General features: G+C 39.6%; 1 protein-coding gene across 1 annotated transcript in view; it reads left to right on the top strand.

Moving 5' to 3' along the window:
* Nucleotides 1-17,439, top strand: part of tgfb3 (transforming growth factor, beta 3) — a 39,464-nt gene extending 22,025 nt beyond the window's left edge. The window contains exons 3-7 of the mRNA XM_012838061.3: nucleotides 1,746-1,875; nucleotides 5,333-5,440; nucleotides 13,971-14,142; nucleotides 15,931-16,084; nucleotides 16,291-17,439. Coding sequence (XP_012693515.1) covers nucleotides 1,746-1,875; nucleotides 5,333-5,440; nucleotides 13,971-14,142; nucleotides 15,931-16,084; nucleotides 16,291-16,449 — 723 coding nt within the window. The 3' untranslated portion in view covers nucleotides 16,450-17,439. The remainder of the gene's footprint in view (nucleotides 1-1,745; nucleotides 1,876-5,332; nucleotides 5,441-13,970; nucleotides 14,143-15,930; nucleotides 16,085-16,290) is intronic.
* The last annotated feature ends 1,296 nt before the right edge of the window (nucleotides 17,440-18,735 follow it).

Here is an 18,735-nt window from a genome sequence, read left to right as displayed (position 1 = left end):
GGAAAAGTCTGTAACTGTATGTTTACTGCAGCGAAATAATGAGGTGACTTTGCTTGGTAATCTTGAAAGTTCAACTCTGTGAGCTATGAACAGGACTTCATGTGAAATAAACATTGAAATATCATTGCCATATCAAGTTCTGTTTAGTCATTCAATCGAATGAATGAGGTTTGTTATATGTATTCTGTGTCTATTTTGTATAAAACATCTTGTGACTGTGAAGGCACTGTATATGTTACCTATGTTGTATGTGTTAAATGTTAAATGTATTACATCTTATGATGAGCTAATGTTTAATTTGGCATGTGTTTTCCAGTCATACTATTGTACTACATAACAATAGGCTCTATCTTAAGATCCTACCTAACTCCTCTTTTGCTATCTACACTATAAAGAGCATTAGGCTGTATTTGACTGAAGACACTACCTAACTGCTATTTTGCTATCTACACTATAAAGACCATTTGACTGAAGACACTACCTAACTGCTTGCGTATGCCATGTTCAGCTCTTGCCTTGTCTCTTGTGTTGCTACTCGATATGCATGAAACTTCTGCAGATGGTCCAGAATGTGGTGACTTGTTTTCAAAAGAGGGCACATATCAGTGTCACACTCCTGTGTATTACCCTTCAGTGTCCTGCTATGGCTGCTTGCACTGACACTGACATCTCAGCTCACGCTAGATCATGGGCCAGACGGGGTTTTTTGTTGTTGTTTTTTTTCCGGTGGGACAGCCTCCTCAACTGTATTTGATCCGAGAAACCCTCTCTACCCCCCCCCTCCCTCCAATAGAAAAGGGAAAACCTTACAGTCAGGATTGATTTTGTATCGTCACAATTAGGAAGATTCTTTTAATTCCCAATATGCCAATAACCAACTATCCTACAAAATCACAATATGCATCATCATACAAAAATATGTAATATGCTCAAGTATCCATTCAGTCCCCCCCCGCCCCCCTCCAAATAGCCGTGCATGTGCGAATACACACACACACACACACACACACACACACACACACACACACACACACACACACACACACACAGAGTCACTTTTTCCATGAGAGAGACGAGAACATTTTGGCTGAGTCCATCCTTTAGTGTCTAGCTCAGACATCTCTGGCTGGAGTGATGTCTGGAACTGTGTGTGTATTTCCTTCAGCATGAGGGGCATTTTCTTTGAATCCTTTAACTTTCAAACCCATCTAGTTGATGATGGCACTTTGTCCCCGTGCACCGTGGTCATCTGTGTCTCCACTGTAGTAGACGATCCTTGGCTAGAATACGCTCATTGCCAAACAGTGGTACATGGGGGAGAAGAATATCATTACGAAGGGTTTTATGAGTCATTTTCCTTTGAGTAGTCAAAGAAAAAAACCTCTGGAATATATCAGGACGGCAAAGAAAAACAATATTCTATCAGAGGAGGGAACCCCAGCTGTAAAGATATCAACAACATTATGCAGTGATGGATGTTCCTGTTGGCAATGAATGGACACTCAATGGGGATTTGTGTTGTTGTTGTCTGTGTGTGTGTATCATTCATTCTTACTGGACAACATGAATACCTTATTTTATTAAAACATTTCAGCACAAAACCTACACTTGAGGAAAAATATTGAATTTGTATGTCAACATTATAGTACACTGCCTTACTTTGAACTTGAAACAGATCTATGTATCTCATGATGGGACTGTGTCCTGCTGCATTTTTGTCAACTGTATCTTGGTCCCATTTCCAGATCCTTCGGCAGGATGAACACATAGCCAAACAGCGCTATATTGGGGGAAAGAACGTCTTGACCAAAGGGGCTCCGGAGTGGGTGTCCTTTGATGTGACTGAGACAGTGAGGGAATGGCTCACCAACAGAGGTGGGTGCACTGGAATACCTCTTACCCTATCATACCCTATCACTTATGTGTGTGCTTACCGGGAACTGGCAGTCTGTGGACTTCTAAACATTTATTGGGTTTATTCAGAGACTGATGAGACTAATGTTGAACGACTTCATCCAGTTGACGACCAACTGGATGAGTAAGTGTAAATATTTCTCTCTATCACTTTCATATATTTCTGATAGTTCAAGGTAAGATAACATAGTGAATATAGTCAATTCTGCATGTAAGTCTACGGGAAAGATTGCCTTTTTAATTTTTGTGCACTGTCTCTATTCGGTGATTGGTTAAAGCAGCACAATGGAGGAATTGCTAATCGCTAACGAGATGCTAGCGGCTAAACCTAGCGAAACCTCTTGAAATTTGCTTACTTTGACGCTATGACAAACTAGTGAGTCAACAACTTTCCTAACACAGTCAAACATCAAGCAAGTGCAACACAAGACAAAGCAAGATGGCAAATAAGCTACTTACTAGTTCAGCAGACAGTAGTAACCGGGCGTCTTAAGGCAAATTTACATAATGCAGTAATATGCCTACGGACCCTGGTATGGCAATGGCATGGAGGTGATTCTCCATATTAAACGTCATTGTAGCGCCCCAATTTTTTTTAAGCTGTTATTTTAAGGTAAAACTGCTAATCCTAACCCTAACCCTGAAGTACAATTCCTACATAATGCCACTTTAAGGTTATGGTTATGGTTAAGGGATTTAGCAAACACGTCTCTATTTAAAGAGCCCTGTGCTCAGTCAATTCTCCCTGAATAAACAATGATGATGATGATGATGATGATGATGATTTGGTGATTGGTTAAGGTTATGGTTATGGTTAAGGGATTTAGCAAACACTTGTCTCTATTTGGTGATTGGTTAAGGTCATGGTTAAGGGATTTAGCAGGCACCTATGTCCAAAAAGTGGTGAATAGCGCTGCATTATGGTAGATTGAAACAATTCCATTTCCCATGATACAATGATGACACAATTGTAGTGCTTTACCAAATTGAGCAAGCGTGTGTAGGGCGTGTGGAAACAGACGTGTGCAATACGGAGTAAATCCAGAACCAGGAAAGGGGCCTCACATGTAGCTAGACTCCTCAACACTCAGCCGACCGGCCGTGCGTTCTTACTGAAATCCACCATCTGTCTTGCATCATGGCCTCCAATAGCTAGCCCCACAGGTAACCAAGCAGCAAGCTGGTGCCCCCTTGTGGATGAAGTGTGTTTGTACAGGTGTACTGTGTAAACTATAGTGCAACATGGTTTTAGGCAACACACACCCTAAACATAGTGTATGAGCAATTGGTCCACGTATGTTAGTAAATGTTAAAAACATTCTCTTGTGAAAAAGCTTTGTCTTGGATGGGAAGGTGGAAGACAAAGCCATCATGGTGGTACGATTGTGAACAGTTCTTGCTGACCTTAGCATGTCTTTTAGTCTTTTGATTATCTTGTCTTTATTTGAGAATAGTTCTTTGGTCACAACACAATCTGTGAATGGCTTCCCATTCCGCACAATTGCCAAAGCAACCTTGTTTGGCGTATACATTGAGTTGCTGCTGACTGGCCTGTACTTTCCGCTGGAGCTCTTTGCATGCTTTTTTTTTGTCAAACTGTTTTTGTGTAAATAACTGTTCCACTGGCTTCTCTTTATCAGTTTTTATGACTTCGATGAACATCTCATCATATTCCAGTACATATTTCATATTTCATCAGTACAGTTTTTCAGAAATCTCTAAGGGGTTCAAAAACAGTTTGGCACCTTGTAACACAGGCTGGTGCCTTGATTGAAGACATCAAAACTATAAGAGAACACATATGGATTTATGTAGTAAATAAAAAAGTGTTAAACCAGAATATGTTTTATATTTTAGATTCTTCATAGTAGCCACCTTTTGCTTTGATGACAGCTTTGCACACTCTTGGCATTCTCTCAATCAGCTTCATGAGATAGTCACCTGGAATGGTTTTACAAAAGTCTTGAATGAGTTCCCAGAGGTGCTGGGCACTTGTTGGCTGTTTTTCCTTCTCTCTGCGGTCCATCTTAGGTCGGGTGATTGTGGATGCCAGGTCATCTGCCGCAGCATTCCAGCACTCTCCTTCTTGGTCAAATAGCCATTACATAGCCTGGAGGTGTGTTTGGGGTCATTGTCCTGTTGAAAAAAAAAAAAAAAAGCGCAAACCAGATGGGATGGCATGTCGCTGTAGAATGCTGTGGTAGCTAAGCTGGTTAAGTGTGCCTTGCATTTTGAATAAAGTGTTGCCTGCAAAGCACCCCCTACACCACCACACCTCCTCCTCCATGCTTCACGGTGGGAACCACACATGCAGAAACCACCTTCTCTGCGTCTCACAAAGACATGGCGGTAGGAACCAAAAATCTCAAATTTGGACTCATCATACCAAAGTACAAATTTCCACTGCTCTAATGTCCTTGTGTTTCCTGGCCCAAGCAATTCTCTTCTTCTTGTTATTCTTCCTCAGTAGTGGCTTCTTTGCAGCAATTCGACCATAAAGGCCTGATTCACACGATCTCCTCTGAACAGTTGATGTTGAGATCGATGTGTCTGCTACTTGAACTCTGTGAAGCATTCATTTGGGCTCTAATCTGAGGTGATGTTAATGAGGCTGGTAACTGTAATGAATGTATCCTCTGCAGCAGAGGCAACTCTTGGTCTTAACCACAGTCTACCGGCGTAGACAGAACACAACTCAAAACACTTTAGAATTTTTTTTTTTTTTACAACAATACAAATCCAGTCTTTTCAAGTTCTTAAGCTCACTGGTTTCAAACTAGCCTCTTTCTTCTATCTCGCTGTCTTCAATCTAACGTTCTAGCTTCTGATTGACTCTTGCAACTGTGCTCTCTTAAAGCAACAGTGCACTTATCGTAACTGGCAAAACTAATAATATGCATCACTATTGTATTACTTTTGATATTCATTTCAGCCTGTGTAAAGTTCATTTGTTTCAATGTACCGGTAGGCACCTGCGGCTTATAGACATGTGCGGCTTATTTATGTTAAAAATAATTATTTTTTTAAAATTCAGTGGGTGAGGCTTATATTCAGGTGCGCTCAATAGTCCGGAAATTACGGTAGTTGGTAATAGGGCTATTCACTATACCAACCCTACCTCTGCACAACACAACTGATGGTCCCAAACACATTAAGAAGGAAAGAAATTCCACAAATGAACTCTTGATAAGGCACACCTGTTAACTGAAAACTATTCCATTCAATAGAATAGGGTGATATTGTGACTCACGCCGGGTTTTTCTGGCTGGTCACATATAGTTATATTATTTAAAGATATGAGTGAATGGAATCACCAATAGCAAAGCGTGTTCTGCATCACAAGAGGCCACTTGGTTGAGCCTTAGCTCGTTTCCAAACTTTGTCTTTGACTTTAGAATTTGAACTGAATTTTCCACAGACTCTAACCTGGGTCTGGAGATCAGTGTCCACTGCCCATGCCACACCTTCAATCCCAACGGTGACATCACTGAAAATGTCAATGAGGTACTAGATGTCAAGTTTAAAGGTAAGAATGATTACTTATTCAACAGAATGTTTTCTTGTTTGTAATAAGATAATGTACAAAGACAGTGTCAATGAAACCAAGAGTAATTAAATCAATGGCCCATTGCTGCCCATGTGTTTGAGAATATCTAAAGATTATATCAAATATTGCTAATTATTTACCTCTGTAGTAATCAGTAAGCCTTTTGAGCTGTTTTCCCTGATTATCAAATCTCTATGATTAATTATAGCCTGAAACATATCAAATCTCTATGATTCATTATAGCCTAAAACATATCCAATCCAAGATCATTTGAAGGAAAGTAAGTTTTGTTCCTGTTTGTGTTGCATCCTGTAAAATAAAAATGTTATATTTAGCCAAGGTCTTGGTAACTAGCTTTTCCCCTCACCTTCTCTCAGTGTGGGGGAAATGTTCGACCACGTCGGGACAAATATTACTGTATATTATATGCCATTTTGAACTGGAGTGGTTTAATGATTAAGAATTGTGGAACTACATTTGAGAATAGTGTGAAACTGGTTCTGGGACTATTTTATCTTTAGCTGGGATTTTTGCAGTGAGATGCAGAAAGGACAGCAATTGAGATAGTCCGATCCTGCATGGTCTGCTATCTTACTTAGCTTCTGGGCCCCTCTGGGGTGCAAGGGGGTTTTGGAGCACTCACCCATCTATGCAAGGGATTTCACTGAACTGGAAGAGGAATGCAGGGCTGCTGCAGATCCTCATCCACTCAGCATGAAATGAAGGAAGGGCACTGGTATCCAGTGGTGACACCTCCCCAGGGAGAAGTCCTGTTTTGGCCATCATGGGTAGAGTGCTTGAGCAGACGGAGGAGAGAGAGAGCGGCCTGGAAAGGCAAACTGAGGTACACGACTCAGTGAGATATTAATGCATGAGATGAGCCAAGTGTGATCATTCATTGTTTAAAAAATATTTGGAGTACATTTTTTAAATAATGCATGGCTACATGAATTGAATGGTTAGACCAAGGTCGTAGGCATGGATTGAACCCTATTTTGTGTTTACAACAGAGGTTATCAAAGTTCACATTTTGTTGAAGGATTGTTGTTTTTCTTGAGAATAGTTTATCTAGGCTATAAGCTGACGCAGCCTACATAAAACTAGCAGAAACAAAATGTTATTTCAAGTTGAGGCTTACTCTATTGTAAAGTTTAGGCTTATTCTATTGTAAAGGTGAATTAAGTTGACCTACAGTATAAATAGATGGGCAAACATACAAGGCAGATTCCTTTAAACTTTAAAAATGCACTTTTCATTAAATGCCTTTTGGGGACTTAGTATGACAATATACTATTTTTACCCCGCAATAATTTTTATATTCTTTCAGCAGAAAAGCTGCCTTGAAAAGCTTACTGGATAAGATGATCTTATCTGTTGGGCCAATTAAGACACCAAACTGAAACTAACCCTAAGGAGAGGATTTAATGCCACCCTGAAATGCAAACACCACTTTGTGATGAGAGGAAAAACAATCATGACATAGAAAGCATGCCATGTGGAAATGCAATACATAACAGACATTGTTTTTCATTGTTACATGAAGAAAATCTTTCTCAACCAAAAGCAAAGTCATCAATTAATGGACCTTGTTCAGCTACCAACCAGAAAAACAATAACAGTTGATTATATTACACATAATTGAATGATGAAATTGTGTCATACCAAATTGAAATACAATGGGCATCTTTTCTTTTCTCCTAATGCTCTATCAGATCATTTTCATTTTTGATCAAATACAAGCTGAAATTGTACCACCAAAATGTAATCACTGTCCAATCACAGTTTTCCAGCAAACAGGGGGTGTGTTTGAGGAAAACAAACAGATGAACTCAGTTGGCAAACAGGTGTTGCGTCAACGTCCCACATCATACACAGGTCCCGAACCCCCAGGGACCCAGGTTCATGAGGTCATTTCCCCAGCCCACTCCCAAAGTCTCTGACTCACTGTCCTGTCTGGTCTCTACTCACCTAGAAATAAAGGTTAGAAAAGCCCCAAAATAAAACTTTAAAAAAGTCACATTTGACATACATTTGTGCTCTCATAGGACATTTTGATAAGGTAGGACAATTTGACAGAATTATATTTACTTATATTTACTCAACACTCGTTTTTAAGATAGTTCAGTTTTATAATTGGCCATGCCTATAGTCATTGTATGGTTCATTGGACAACAAACAACTTTAAAAAAAAAACAACCTCAATATTTTTGATCTGCCCAAGAGGTCTAGGTGGTGTCTGTTAATTTGCAAAGAGGAAGCTGTCTGTCTATTCCCAACCATTTCATATGTAGCCATAACATATGCTGTGACTGTAATGAACACGGTAGCATGACGTTCAAGACAATATTACCAAATGATGTATGTATGTCACCAAACACTGGTGTAAACATTTACAAGAACAGCCCCCTAATTAGCCTTTATGTTTCCATTGCAATGCAGGAACTATAGACCTACAAGTGACATCATATTTTGTTCTTCAATTGTGACGTCAATCACAAAAAAATAATGATATATTTATCTTCTTCTAGATAATGTTAGTATTACCTGAAGGTTGAATTTTGCTATGAAGTATGCGCTGAGTAGTTCGCTTTAGTTAGGTCCCATGTAGCAAAAATATTACTTTACCCTCCTAACGACATCAAAGATCACAGAATCCACTCAAAGTCAGACGACAGAAGTATGTACCAGAGGAGATGGTGTCATGGCTAGCATAAAGGACAAGACATATGCTACGGTGAGCAGGGCGTGTGACTTGACTTGTCTGTTTATGAATCAAAAGGAGCACATTTTGAAAGAAGCAAGACATTCATTTAATCCAAAATTTAGCTTGAAATTTTCACAGTTAATAAGTTATTACTGTACAAACCTGAAACATATTTTTGGTAGATAACTTCACTGATATGGCTTCGTAGCAATATGTTGAAAATTTGGTCTATGGGATTTTACACGTAATCTGCTCTCCGATAGGAACACAACCACTAGGGGCGTAGGTTTTCACTTTCCCTCCATATGGGATTTCAGCTAGCTATAAGAAGATGCTAGCGTGGTGTTCTCTGTATGGACATCATGGCACAGATGAAGAGACCGAAGAAGACATCAGAGGAAGCGAGGAAGAGACCAGACCAGAGTACATCTTGGATTGGCTTTTATTCATTGGTGAGAGCTGCAAAGATGCAAGACACACCGAGCTGGCCTTCTTGCTGTCTGACTAGTAAGTAATATGAACTCACTAGTTTGATCAGGAGCCAAGTCAGCCCATTTTGACAGAGGTTTAGATGCTAACTGGACATCTCCAGGTGATGTCAGCATACTTGCTTACTTCAAACAACGGTACTGGTAATAAGTGCGTTGGTTGCTGTCACTAAATGTCATGCTATGTAGAGCTGTAACTATACATATACTGACTTGGGCCTTGGTTACATCTAGCCTACTCCCAACAAGACACACACAGAACCACCGCTTCCACCTGAATCTAGCATTACGGATGAGTTTGACTGTGATTTGTTGTTAGCGTTTGTCTTTCAGGACATTGTAAGTTGTGAATATGACCTAGTTATCTTTTGAATCAGGGATGAAGAGTGTCCTAGCCAAAGTGTTCAACTACTGGGTAAGGAAACAGAACAAGTTGGTGTGTTCCAATGCAGGTGAGTCTGCCTTACATCTGAGACTGTGAGACATTGTTTTACTGAATGAACATTTTTTATTTCCAGTTTGATTTGTTTTCTACTCTCGTTTTCTGGTTGCAGCATGCAGCATGAAGAACAAAAATGTTGTTTGCAAGGATGAATTGGTTGGGAAAAGTTCCAACATCACTCATGTCGACAATCTGCATAGACTCGCTATGTGCCTGCAGTAACCAATGCAGATATGCAATTATTCTGAAACAGTTACCAATGCAGATATGCAAATACTCTGAAACAGTTACCAATGCAGATATGCGTTGTGTCTGTATCCAGGACAGTATATTATGTATGTATATTGAGCATATAATGTTCTATTGTTGCAGATGATGTGGCATGGTGTCCTACACATCAACACATGTGGGATTCTGGTTGCTGTGAGCAGGACCCGAGTAAGGTCATTTAAACCATTACACACACCATAACCATTACGAAGGTTTTCTGGTGCTGTTAATGAACTCACTCCACTCTGCACATATGATGTAGTTACATTGTACAGCAGCTCACCAGGAATGTATTGCCATCATTCTTGATAAGTGCTGGTTGAGGGAAGTGAATCCCCTTCAGGTATGACTCTATAGTCAGGCCATATACAGTATGTATACATACTACATGAGCGCTTTGTTCACATTTCTACATTTGATCTGTCAGTGTCCTGTAGAACCATTACAAACCAAATATTTCTGAAATAACTCCAGTTGACATAAACACAGTGAAGTATTGTGCTACTGAAGCTGATTCTCCATGTTCCTGTTTTGTGTGCAAATCTGGTGCTTAGGCCTGTATGTTTGGCACATCAGAATTGCTGTTTGATCCAACTTTTCATTTGCATGCAAGAGACTGGGCTTGAAATTAAGTCTTATGTTGCAGTGAGACGTATGTCACTGACAATGCCTTTTTTCCCCCAAACAGGACAACTTCAGATTTGGATAATTTCCAAAATCACATCCTCGTGTATGCGGTAAAGTGGTTTGCCTACAGCCCACCTGTATATAAATGCAAAATTTGCTTGTAGGATTTGATTACAATCACCACAACCACCTTGAGATTTCTTTGTATTTTAAAGTGTGCTATACAAATAAAATCCATTATTATTATTATTATTATTATAACCACTGCCTTCCTGCAAAACTACTATAACAGTTGTGTACTACCCAAAATAAATCATACAGTTTTTAGGACTGTTTGAACTGAACTGAACTTGACTGTACTACAAACTGCATTTCCTCTTCAAGGTACTGACGGTACTACAATAAGTAATCCTAGAGCCGTAATGGCTACACCTTGAAAGAGACAAAGAACTACAACTACATCCAAGACCTGCAGAAGGCCATTCTTGCCAACAGGCTGGGAAGTGGAACGGCCTTCCCTGAAAACAGTCTTGAGGCCTAATAATCCTAGGTGCTTGGTTTGCAACACAGCCGCCACCCACATCTGAACCCACATCAGGACTCACAGGGAGAGGGTGGTGCCCGAAGTAAATGCTAAACTGTCCATGTTTTCATAGCTGTGTATATATTTACAAATAATTAAAGAGCCGTAAAATAAATGTTTGTTTTTATATGTAAATAAATAAACAATGAACCATCAAACTCAACCTCTGTTGATATTGCACATAAATAGCAAATGTAACAATAGTAAAAAAAAATACTGCAGGCTATAAGAAACTCGTTTTCATAAGGCAGCACACCCTGAAGCCAGTGTATTGACCCCTTGGGTCAGGAAATGCACTGTGAATTTTCCAAACTCAGCAGCTTGGAATTACTACTATGAAGTACGCTGTTCACCCAGGCAGCTATGCTGCTACAGGAGCAACTGTCTGTTTGCCTGTACGGTCACTGCTCCACTATTGGCTCCTGGTCATCATCGATAGTGAATATATTGTTCCATGCAGCAAGGGCCATCAGCAACCCCCCCTCATCTAATACATAATGCTTCACACATGCCATACTGCTTCTACAGTGTTCAGGTGTCTGGTGGCAGCGGAGCCGCTCAGTGTCTGTTGACATGTCCTTGCAGTAGGTACAGATGCACGTGTACTGCTCTCCGTGAGCCGGATAGGTAAACGTCATTGGGGGGTAATGAAGGGATAATGTCATTCAAGCTTTTGGCATTAAGTAGGGACAGTAATCCATCCTGAAAGCGTCCAGTTAAGATAGGTATCACACTGTTAAACAATATGTTGTGGCTATTGTTTACCCCCTCATCCCAACGGTGTGTTTGCATTTCAGGGTAGCATGAAATCTTCTCCATACTACCCAATGTCCTGAGTAGTGTAGCATGAATTCTTCTCCATACTACCCAATGTCCTGAGTAGTGTAGCATGAATTCTTCTCCATACTACCCAATGTCCTGAGTAGTGTAGCATGAATTCTTCTCCATACTACCCAATGTCCTGAGTGGTGTATGGCAGATGACTACATCTCCACCACACAGCATTTAGCAAGCTAGACAAATCTGTTGGCGATCAGCTAGTAAGCATCGTGATTTTAGCGGAAAACTCCATAATACCCCTTTTTAAGAAATGCTTAAAAATCAATGCATTCATTCTATAATTGTATGTTTAATGAATTTGAATTGTCTCGAGGAAGCATGTGCACAGTGATCTTTGGATGAAGAGCCCATTACATTTTCAAAATGAAAACTGAAATAGAGTAATATACTCATCATCAGCAGTGAAGAGGTCATGTTCTTCAGTAGTGAAGAGGCTCTGGAATGCTGGCCTTCCAGGCAGAGTTTCAAAGACAAAGCCATGTGTGAGACTGGCCAATGAAAGGAAGAGCATGTCTGAGACTGGCCAATGAAAGGAAGAGCCATGTGTGAGACTGGCCAATGAAAGGAAGAGCATGTCTGAGACTGGCCAATTCGCCTTATTCAAACGCGGCCATATTGAAAACGAAAACGAGGCTTGGTTGGGTTACCCAACCGGAAGTCATTCTCTACGTTACGAAGAGTAATGATAGACGGAAAATGGACCACAAATCTTCTGCCCTTGCCCTCTATAACCGCGGCATTAATAGATTCTTTTTTGCAACTCACCGTCAGCATCATGTTTATTTACTTGGCTAGCTAGCAAATGGCAGCTAAGTTATACTGTCAGAATTGCAAGCACGAATAAGTCAAAAATGTGTAAAATGACAGGTGATTCATGGCATCTTTTTTTCTCTAACCGGGATGATCTTGAGGATAACAATGCTTTTGCAGCCAGAAAGAGAGAGAGTGACAGGGCAAGTGTGAGAGCGAGGGCATTTCCCTCCATGAGAAAGAATGAGATCCCCTACATGGTCAAGGTAGCTAAGTTAGATGTTAAAGCAGCAGAAGGGAGGAATTGCGAATCGCTAACGAGATGCTAGCGGCTAAACCTAGCGAAACCTGTTGAAATTTGCTTACTTTGACACTATGACAAACTAGTGAGTCAACGACTTTCCTAACACAGTCAAACATCAAGCAAGTGCAACACAAGACAAAGCAAGACGGCAAATAAGCTACTTACTAGTTCGGCAGACAGTAGTAACCGGGCGTCTTAAGGCAAATTTACATAACGCAGTAATATGCCTACGGACCCTGGTATGGCAATAGCACAGAGGCCATTCTTCATATTAAACGTCATTGTAGCGCCCCAATTTTTTTAAGCTGTTATTTTAAGGTTAGATTGCTAATCCTAACCCTTACCCTAAAGTACAATTGCTAAATACTGTTACTTTAAGGCAAAAGAGTTCCTCACGTTCAGAGGCTGTTCAAAGGTTGCTCACGTTCTGAGCTTCTACAGTATTCTGGCACACACATGGTATGAATATATAATAGCCAAGTAAATAAACATGATGCTGACGGTGAGTTGCAAAAAATAATCTATTAATGCCTGCGGTTATAGGGGGCAAGGGCAGAAGATTTGTGGTCCATTCTCCGTCCATCATTACTCTTCGTATCGTTGAGAATGACTTCCGGGTTACCCAACCAAGCCTCGTTTTCGTTTTCAATATGGCCGCGACGTGAATAAGGAGAATGAAAGGAACAGCCATGTCTGACACCGTCTCTCAAGCACGATATTGGAGATATGATGTTTGGGGGTACTTGGTGCTGATATAGTATGTAATTTGTACAGAGTAAAAGGAATCTTGGAACAAGGAAGGCTATAACTCCATTTTATTATAACTATAACATATTTACTATTGACATGCCCTGTGGACAGCACTTGGCTGGAGCCAATTTGATCCTACAACAAAACAGAGACCACTGGTCCAAATGAGGACCTATTTAGTGAAGAACCAGTCAAGCTGTAATGCTGCAAAGTTTGTAATTACTGCAAATGCAGGATTCTTTGATGAAAGAACATTTTCAAGCACTAAATTGTTATTAGAAGCAGAAATCTTTGGAGGGTTAGCAGACATCTGTTGATTTGACACATAATTATTATTTAATTCTTTACTATTTCAACCATGTCAAGCGCTACCACACTATATCTGAGGTAAATTCATACTGGGATTGTTTTGAAATTTACAAAAGGGATGACCAAACAGCAAGTTTTGGGGGGTCATGATTTTGACTAAATCTGACTACAACAACATGGTATGGTATCAAAGGGCTAGAATAGATTAGTAGATAGATAGTACATTTTATTAGAGTTTATGAGAATAAATTAATGAAAAACTGAGCAGAAAGCAGCATAGGCCTCTCCTGAGAGAAAGGACATTATGGTTCACATCTCAGCTAGTCTTGGTAAGATTGATTTACTAACTCTTTTTAGACTTGCCCTTTTGGTGTGCTGAGCTAAAGGTCCACAGGTATATGTACTGATCAAGCAGGGAGAATGACAGTGCTGTGTTTTGCAGGAGCGGAAGGTGAATATGAGGAGAATAGCCGCTGGGACCTTGGGCACCTGAAGAAGCAGAAAGAACAGCTCCTGCCTCACCTGATCCTCATGATGCTCCCACCCCATAGGTTGGATGCTCAGGCATCGTCTCGGAGACGCAAGCGGGCACTGGACACAAACTACTGCTTCAAGTGAGCTGCTCAGCCTCTAGTTACCATGGGAACATTGCTCTTAAGAGAGCTCATGAATTCGAGTCTCCAGATATTCATGCTACAGCAAATATTGCTCAACATAATTAGTGAGAAGGGGCAGTTTTGGCCTTTGCCCACTATTCTGAGAACCTTTTCATGCCACAAGACCTTTTGTCTGTCATTGCACTGCATGAACTAGCCCTTTTGTAGTTCCTCCAGAGCAGTTCCACAGCAACATTTTAGCCCCTACTCTGGGGTTTTTCCAAGGCCCCAGAACTACTGGGTAGACCTTTCACTACAGTTGTCCACAAGGTGAGTGGAAAACAGCAAGGGATATTTTTTGACTGATGAAGTTCAGTTTCTATTAAACTTTTTATTCAACTGCTGAAATTCAGAGTTCAGAATTGTCATAACATGCCCTTCACAGTTAGTGGTAGAAGTGCAGTCATAAAGCAAACCACAAAAGAACTCCAGAGGACCAGTTCAGTAGTTCTCAGTGGAGCCCGTCTGACACTTTTTGCCCAGTTAGCAAGGTGGCCAGTCTTCTGTGTATCTCCCTCTCCCCTCACACTCTCACAGAAGTACACATAATAATAAATAATAATGTATTTTATTTGTAATGCACTCTTCATTCAAAAGAATCTCAGAGTGCCAACATATTAAAAACGAACTATAATAATACAATAAAATAAAAATGAATTAACATAAGCATAATAGAAAACTTTTTAACATTTTAACGTATGTTACATGTTCTCATCCACATATTCAGTGCTGCCCATTCATTTTGACACCCTTCACAAATAACGAGCAAAAGGGATGATTGAATTACCAACTTGATTTTTGTTCAATCAAAATATTTAGAAGAAGAGAAATAATGTACCTTTGTTAAATGTAAATGTTATGTAAATGATCTTTTAGGATAAATTATCTTCATCGTCATTCATGGTTAAAGACAGCTCTTACCTCACACCCCATGTTTTTTTTTATGAAACTTGACATTACAGCTCTAGCTCCTAAAACTTCTGATTTATTTGTATTCATTATTGTGGCTATCAAAGGTAATCGATGTGTTTACTTCAGATGACTTTGTGGTTGTTGTGAGATCACTCGTAATCCCTGATCAGTAAAGCTAGCTATGGTTAGCTTATGATCACCTTATGAAATTGGTGACGCATTAGGCTAAGTGCCTTGTGTGGTTAATATAACTGCTAGAGCACCTTATATAGAACATGTTGCGTTTCTGACGTATCCAGTTCTCATTTGGTGAAAAGTGCAGGTTCTGGGGTTCAGGGGCGTAGCTCGTGTAGTCATGCCAGAGGCAAAGTTCATAAAAATTATTATAAATGTATTTCTTTTTTTTAAATGGACCCTTTCACCATCGCAACAGCCCAGCAAAAGTGGAGCCAATTATTTAATACATTTGAAAAGGATTGGTCAATGATTGGTTGGCTGTTCTGAGGCAGCAAATATAGTTCCATTAACTGTAATCTCACTGTCCCTCGGGGGACACCTTTACTGCTGATAGCGATCTTGAGCATTTGTCATTTTCACGAACCAACAAAAAACCCTATTCATTTTCAGTGCGAGAAGTCAAATTGGCAGTAATATTACTCAGCACCTGAAGTAAATCTCTTCAAAGCAAATTCTTGGAAGGTATACTTGCCATTTAACAGACAGCTTTGTGTTCTTGAAATGTTAAAAACAGAAAACCTTAATTGGTTTTCATGTTTTTTTCTTATGAATCGTCTATATAAAAATAACCATTTCCCCGCTCTCTTCAATCCACAGTAATTATGAAGAAAACTGCTGCGTGAGGGAGCTCTATATTGATTTCCGCCGGGACCTAGGTTGGCGTTGGATCCATGAGCCCAAAGGCTACTATGCCAACTTCTGCTCAGGGCCTTGTCCTTACCTTCGCAGTGCTGACAACACACACAGTTCGGTGAGTGGTACCAAGACCAATACAACCTGTTGATACACACAAACATACACATCAAACTTGACAGTGATAAGTGCATACAGTGGGTGGTACTAGGAGCATACTGTATGGAATAAAAAATGTACCAGTGAAACCATGCCTTGATTTTTTAAATAAAATGAAATAAATGCATATTATTTCACATATTGCTGTCCTTTCCACCCCTACAGCTTCTGAGCCTGTTTAACACTCTAAACCCCGAGGCCTCTGCCTCTCCCTGCTGCGTGCCTCAGGACCTGGAGCCTCTCACTATCCTCTACTATGTGGGCCGAACCCCCAAGGTGGAACAGCTCTCCAACATGATTGTCAAATCCTGCAAGTGCAGCTGAGATCTCTGATCTGGGCCCGCCAAGCAGGTTCGGACCTGAGCCAACATCCACGGTAGAAGAGAGAGAGAGAGAAGGAAAGGTGAAGAGAAAAAAAGAGAGAAGGGTACGAATGTGAGTGAAAAATATAGAGAGGGAGGAAAAGGAGAAACAAAGAGGGGGGAAAACAAGCTTGGCTCAGGCAGACTATATCTCAGCTTGGCTCAGCCAGACTATATATCAGCTTGGATTTTGCTGGGATATTTTCTGGAAGCCCTTTACCAAGGAGAGCTTAGTGCCCCACAATTTCAGTTCCACAAGTCACTGAATGAAAAGTGGTTTGTTTAATTGAGAACATCAAACTGCTTGTGTTATTTACCGAGTAATGCTGGACGACTAGTGGTCAATGGCTGATTCAGTTGCTTCTGGTCCGCATGTATTTCTGGTCTATGACCCCATCTGACACCACTAACCCAAAAAAGTAGAATGGAGTCTCCAGATCACAGTGAACATTAAGTGAGATTAATGGGAAAGCACACCAAGGTAAGGGAGAAGTTGACACTAAAAGAATACCTCTCTGCACCTTGCTTACTCTTAAAAACAATATGGGACACAGTATTGAAACACCTCTCTCTTACTAATCTCCATGCCTTATATGTGTGCTTCAGTTGTTATTTCTATTCAACCATTTTGAACTCTGCCTCACATCCAAACTGGAAATTAAAAAAATGTGTAACCATGAAAGACAAGAGAAAAGGCAGTGATTCCCTGTAGTCTGCACTGATTATTTAGAGAAATAAATGACATTGAACTAAAACAGAACAAAATTATGGAAAAACATGCTGGAAATGGAAAACAAGATTAAAACATAATAAAACCAAACAAGTTGATGGACATATTTAATTCCTGTTATTAAACCGAATTGTGTTTTTTCGGGGTTGATTTTTTTTTTTTTTTTTATGAGTGAATCTAGACCACAAACTGTTAGTGCCTTTATTATCCTTTAAATAACTTTTAAGATGGGACACAAATTTTGTTTTGAATATATTTTATTTTCTGTCTGTTAAAACAAGCTTAAAGGTGAATCCTTTCTGCAGCGTAACCTGTGGAAACTGGTCTGTGCTGTAATGGACACACCATCCAAGTGCAAAGGTCAGTTCATGGAAGATATGCGATTTATGACGCACAGATTTTGTTTTGCTCACATGCATAGAATGGCATAGATTTTTAAAAAGCCTTGGGAGTGTCAAGAACCATTGTAACCCTTTGAGAGTTGTCCATGACAACACACGGCATTCTAAGAACAGCAGCAACTAAAAAATAGATTATGTTACAATAGTAAGGATGTGCTAATCATTGGTAAATCTTGTGTGGTCTAACTACACCTTCAGCATAATTGTCTCATGCTCTGAAAACTATATTGGAGTTGTGAACTTCCTTCATTAATTATGAAGTCAAATTTGAAAGACGTTAAATTAACTTGTGAAAGATACAAATCTCAATAATACTCATCAAAACAAATAATTAATTATTCATATACACATGAAAAGACAAAACTTTGTAAAACACAAAATGATGTCTTGAAACGTCTTCTATTTCATTTGGTCATTAAATCATGACAAGAATCACTTCTTTATTGTGTATTACATTCGGACCAAAATCAAGAAGAACAGAGCTGTATTTTGGAAGCAATTACATATCAGAAAGCAACAAAATTGTCCGGATGGATTTTTTTTTGATAGGACTTTTATCACTTTCCTGCTGAGAGTGTGGTTTGCTGGTGTGGCCAAGTCATTAATATTGATATGCAGACTTCATGTTAAATAAATGGCAAATAAATATGTCTGTGCTTTCACTTGGAGAACATTTGTTTTGGTGGGCAACAGACACATTACACATTATTGAATGAATTATTTCTCAAAATAAATATACTGTCAAGCACAGACTCTCCAGCAGTTCTTGGATAATTAGATTTTATATGCATTGAGCTTTCTATTTTACTTTACCGCCATTTGTATGTTTGACTTTGTTAAAATTGTTTTTTTTTCTATGTGTATAAGTGTACAAGTATAATATGGTACATATTTCTTTCAGTGTTTTAATTTGAATATGATATGTTACTTGTACTGCTGGAAGTCAGCATGTTAACAGTTTAGTTTATCACAGTAAATACGCTGCACAAAAATATAAATACAACATGTCAAGTTTTGGTCCCATATTTCCTTAACTGTCATAAAAGATCTTGTAATCTCTTAATGCTCACAAAGGCTTATTTCAACCAAATTCTCTGCACAAATTTGTATCTGTAGC

Source organism: Clupea harengus, chromosome 14, assembly GCF_900700415.2.
Source record: "Clupea harengus chromosome 14, Ch_v2.0.2, whole genome shotgun sequence".
NCBI lineage: Eukaryota > Metazoa > Chordata > Actinopteri > Clupeiformes > Clupeidae > Clupea > Clupea harengus.
Note: the sequence above shows the minus strand (reverse complement) of the source record. Positions and strands in the feature narration are given on the sequence as shown.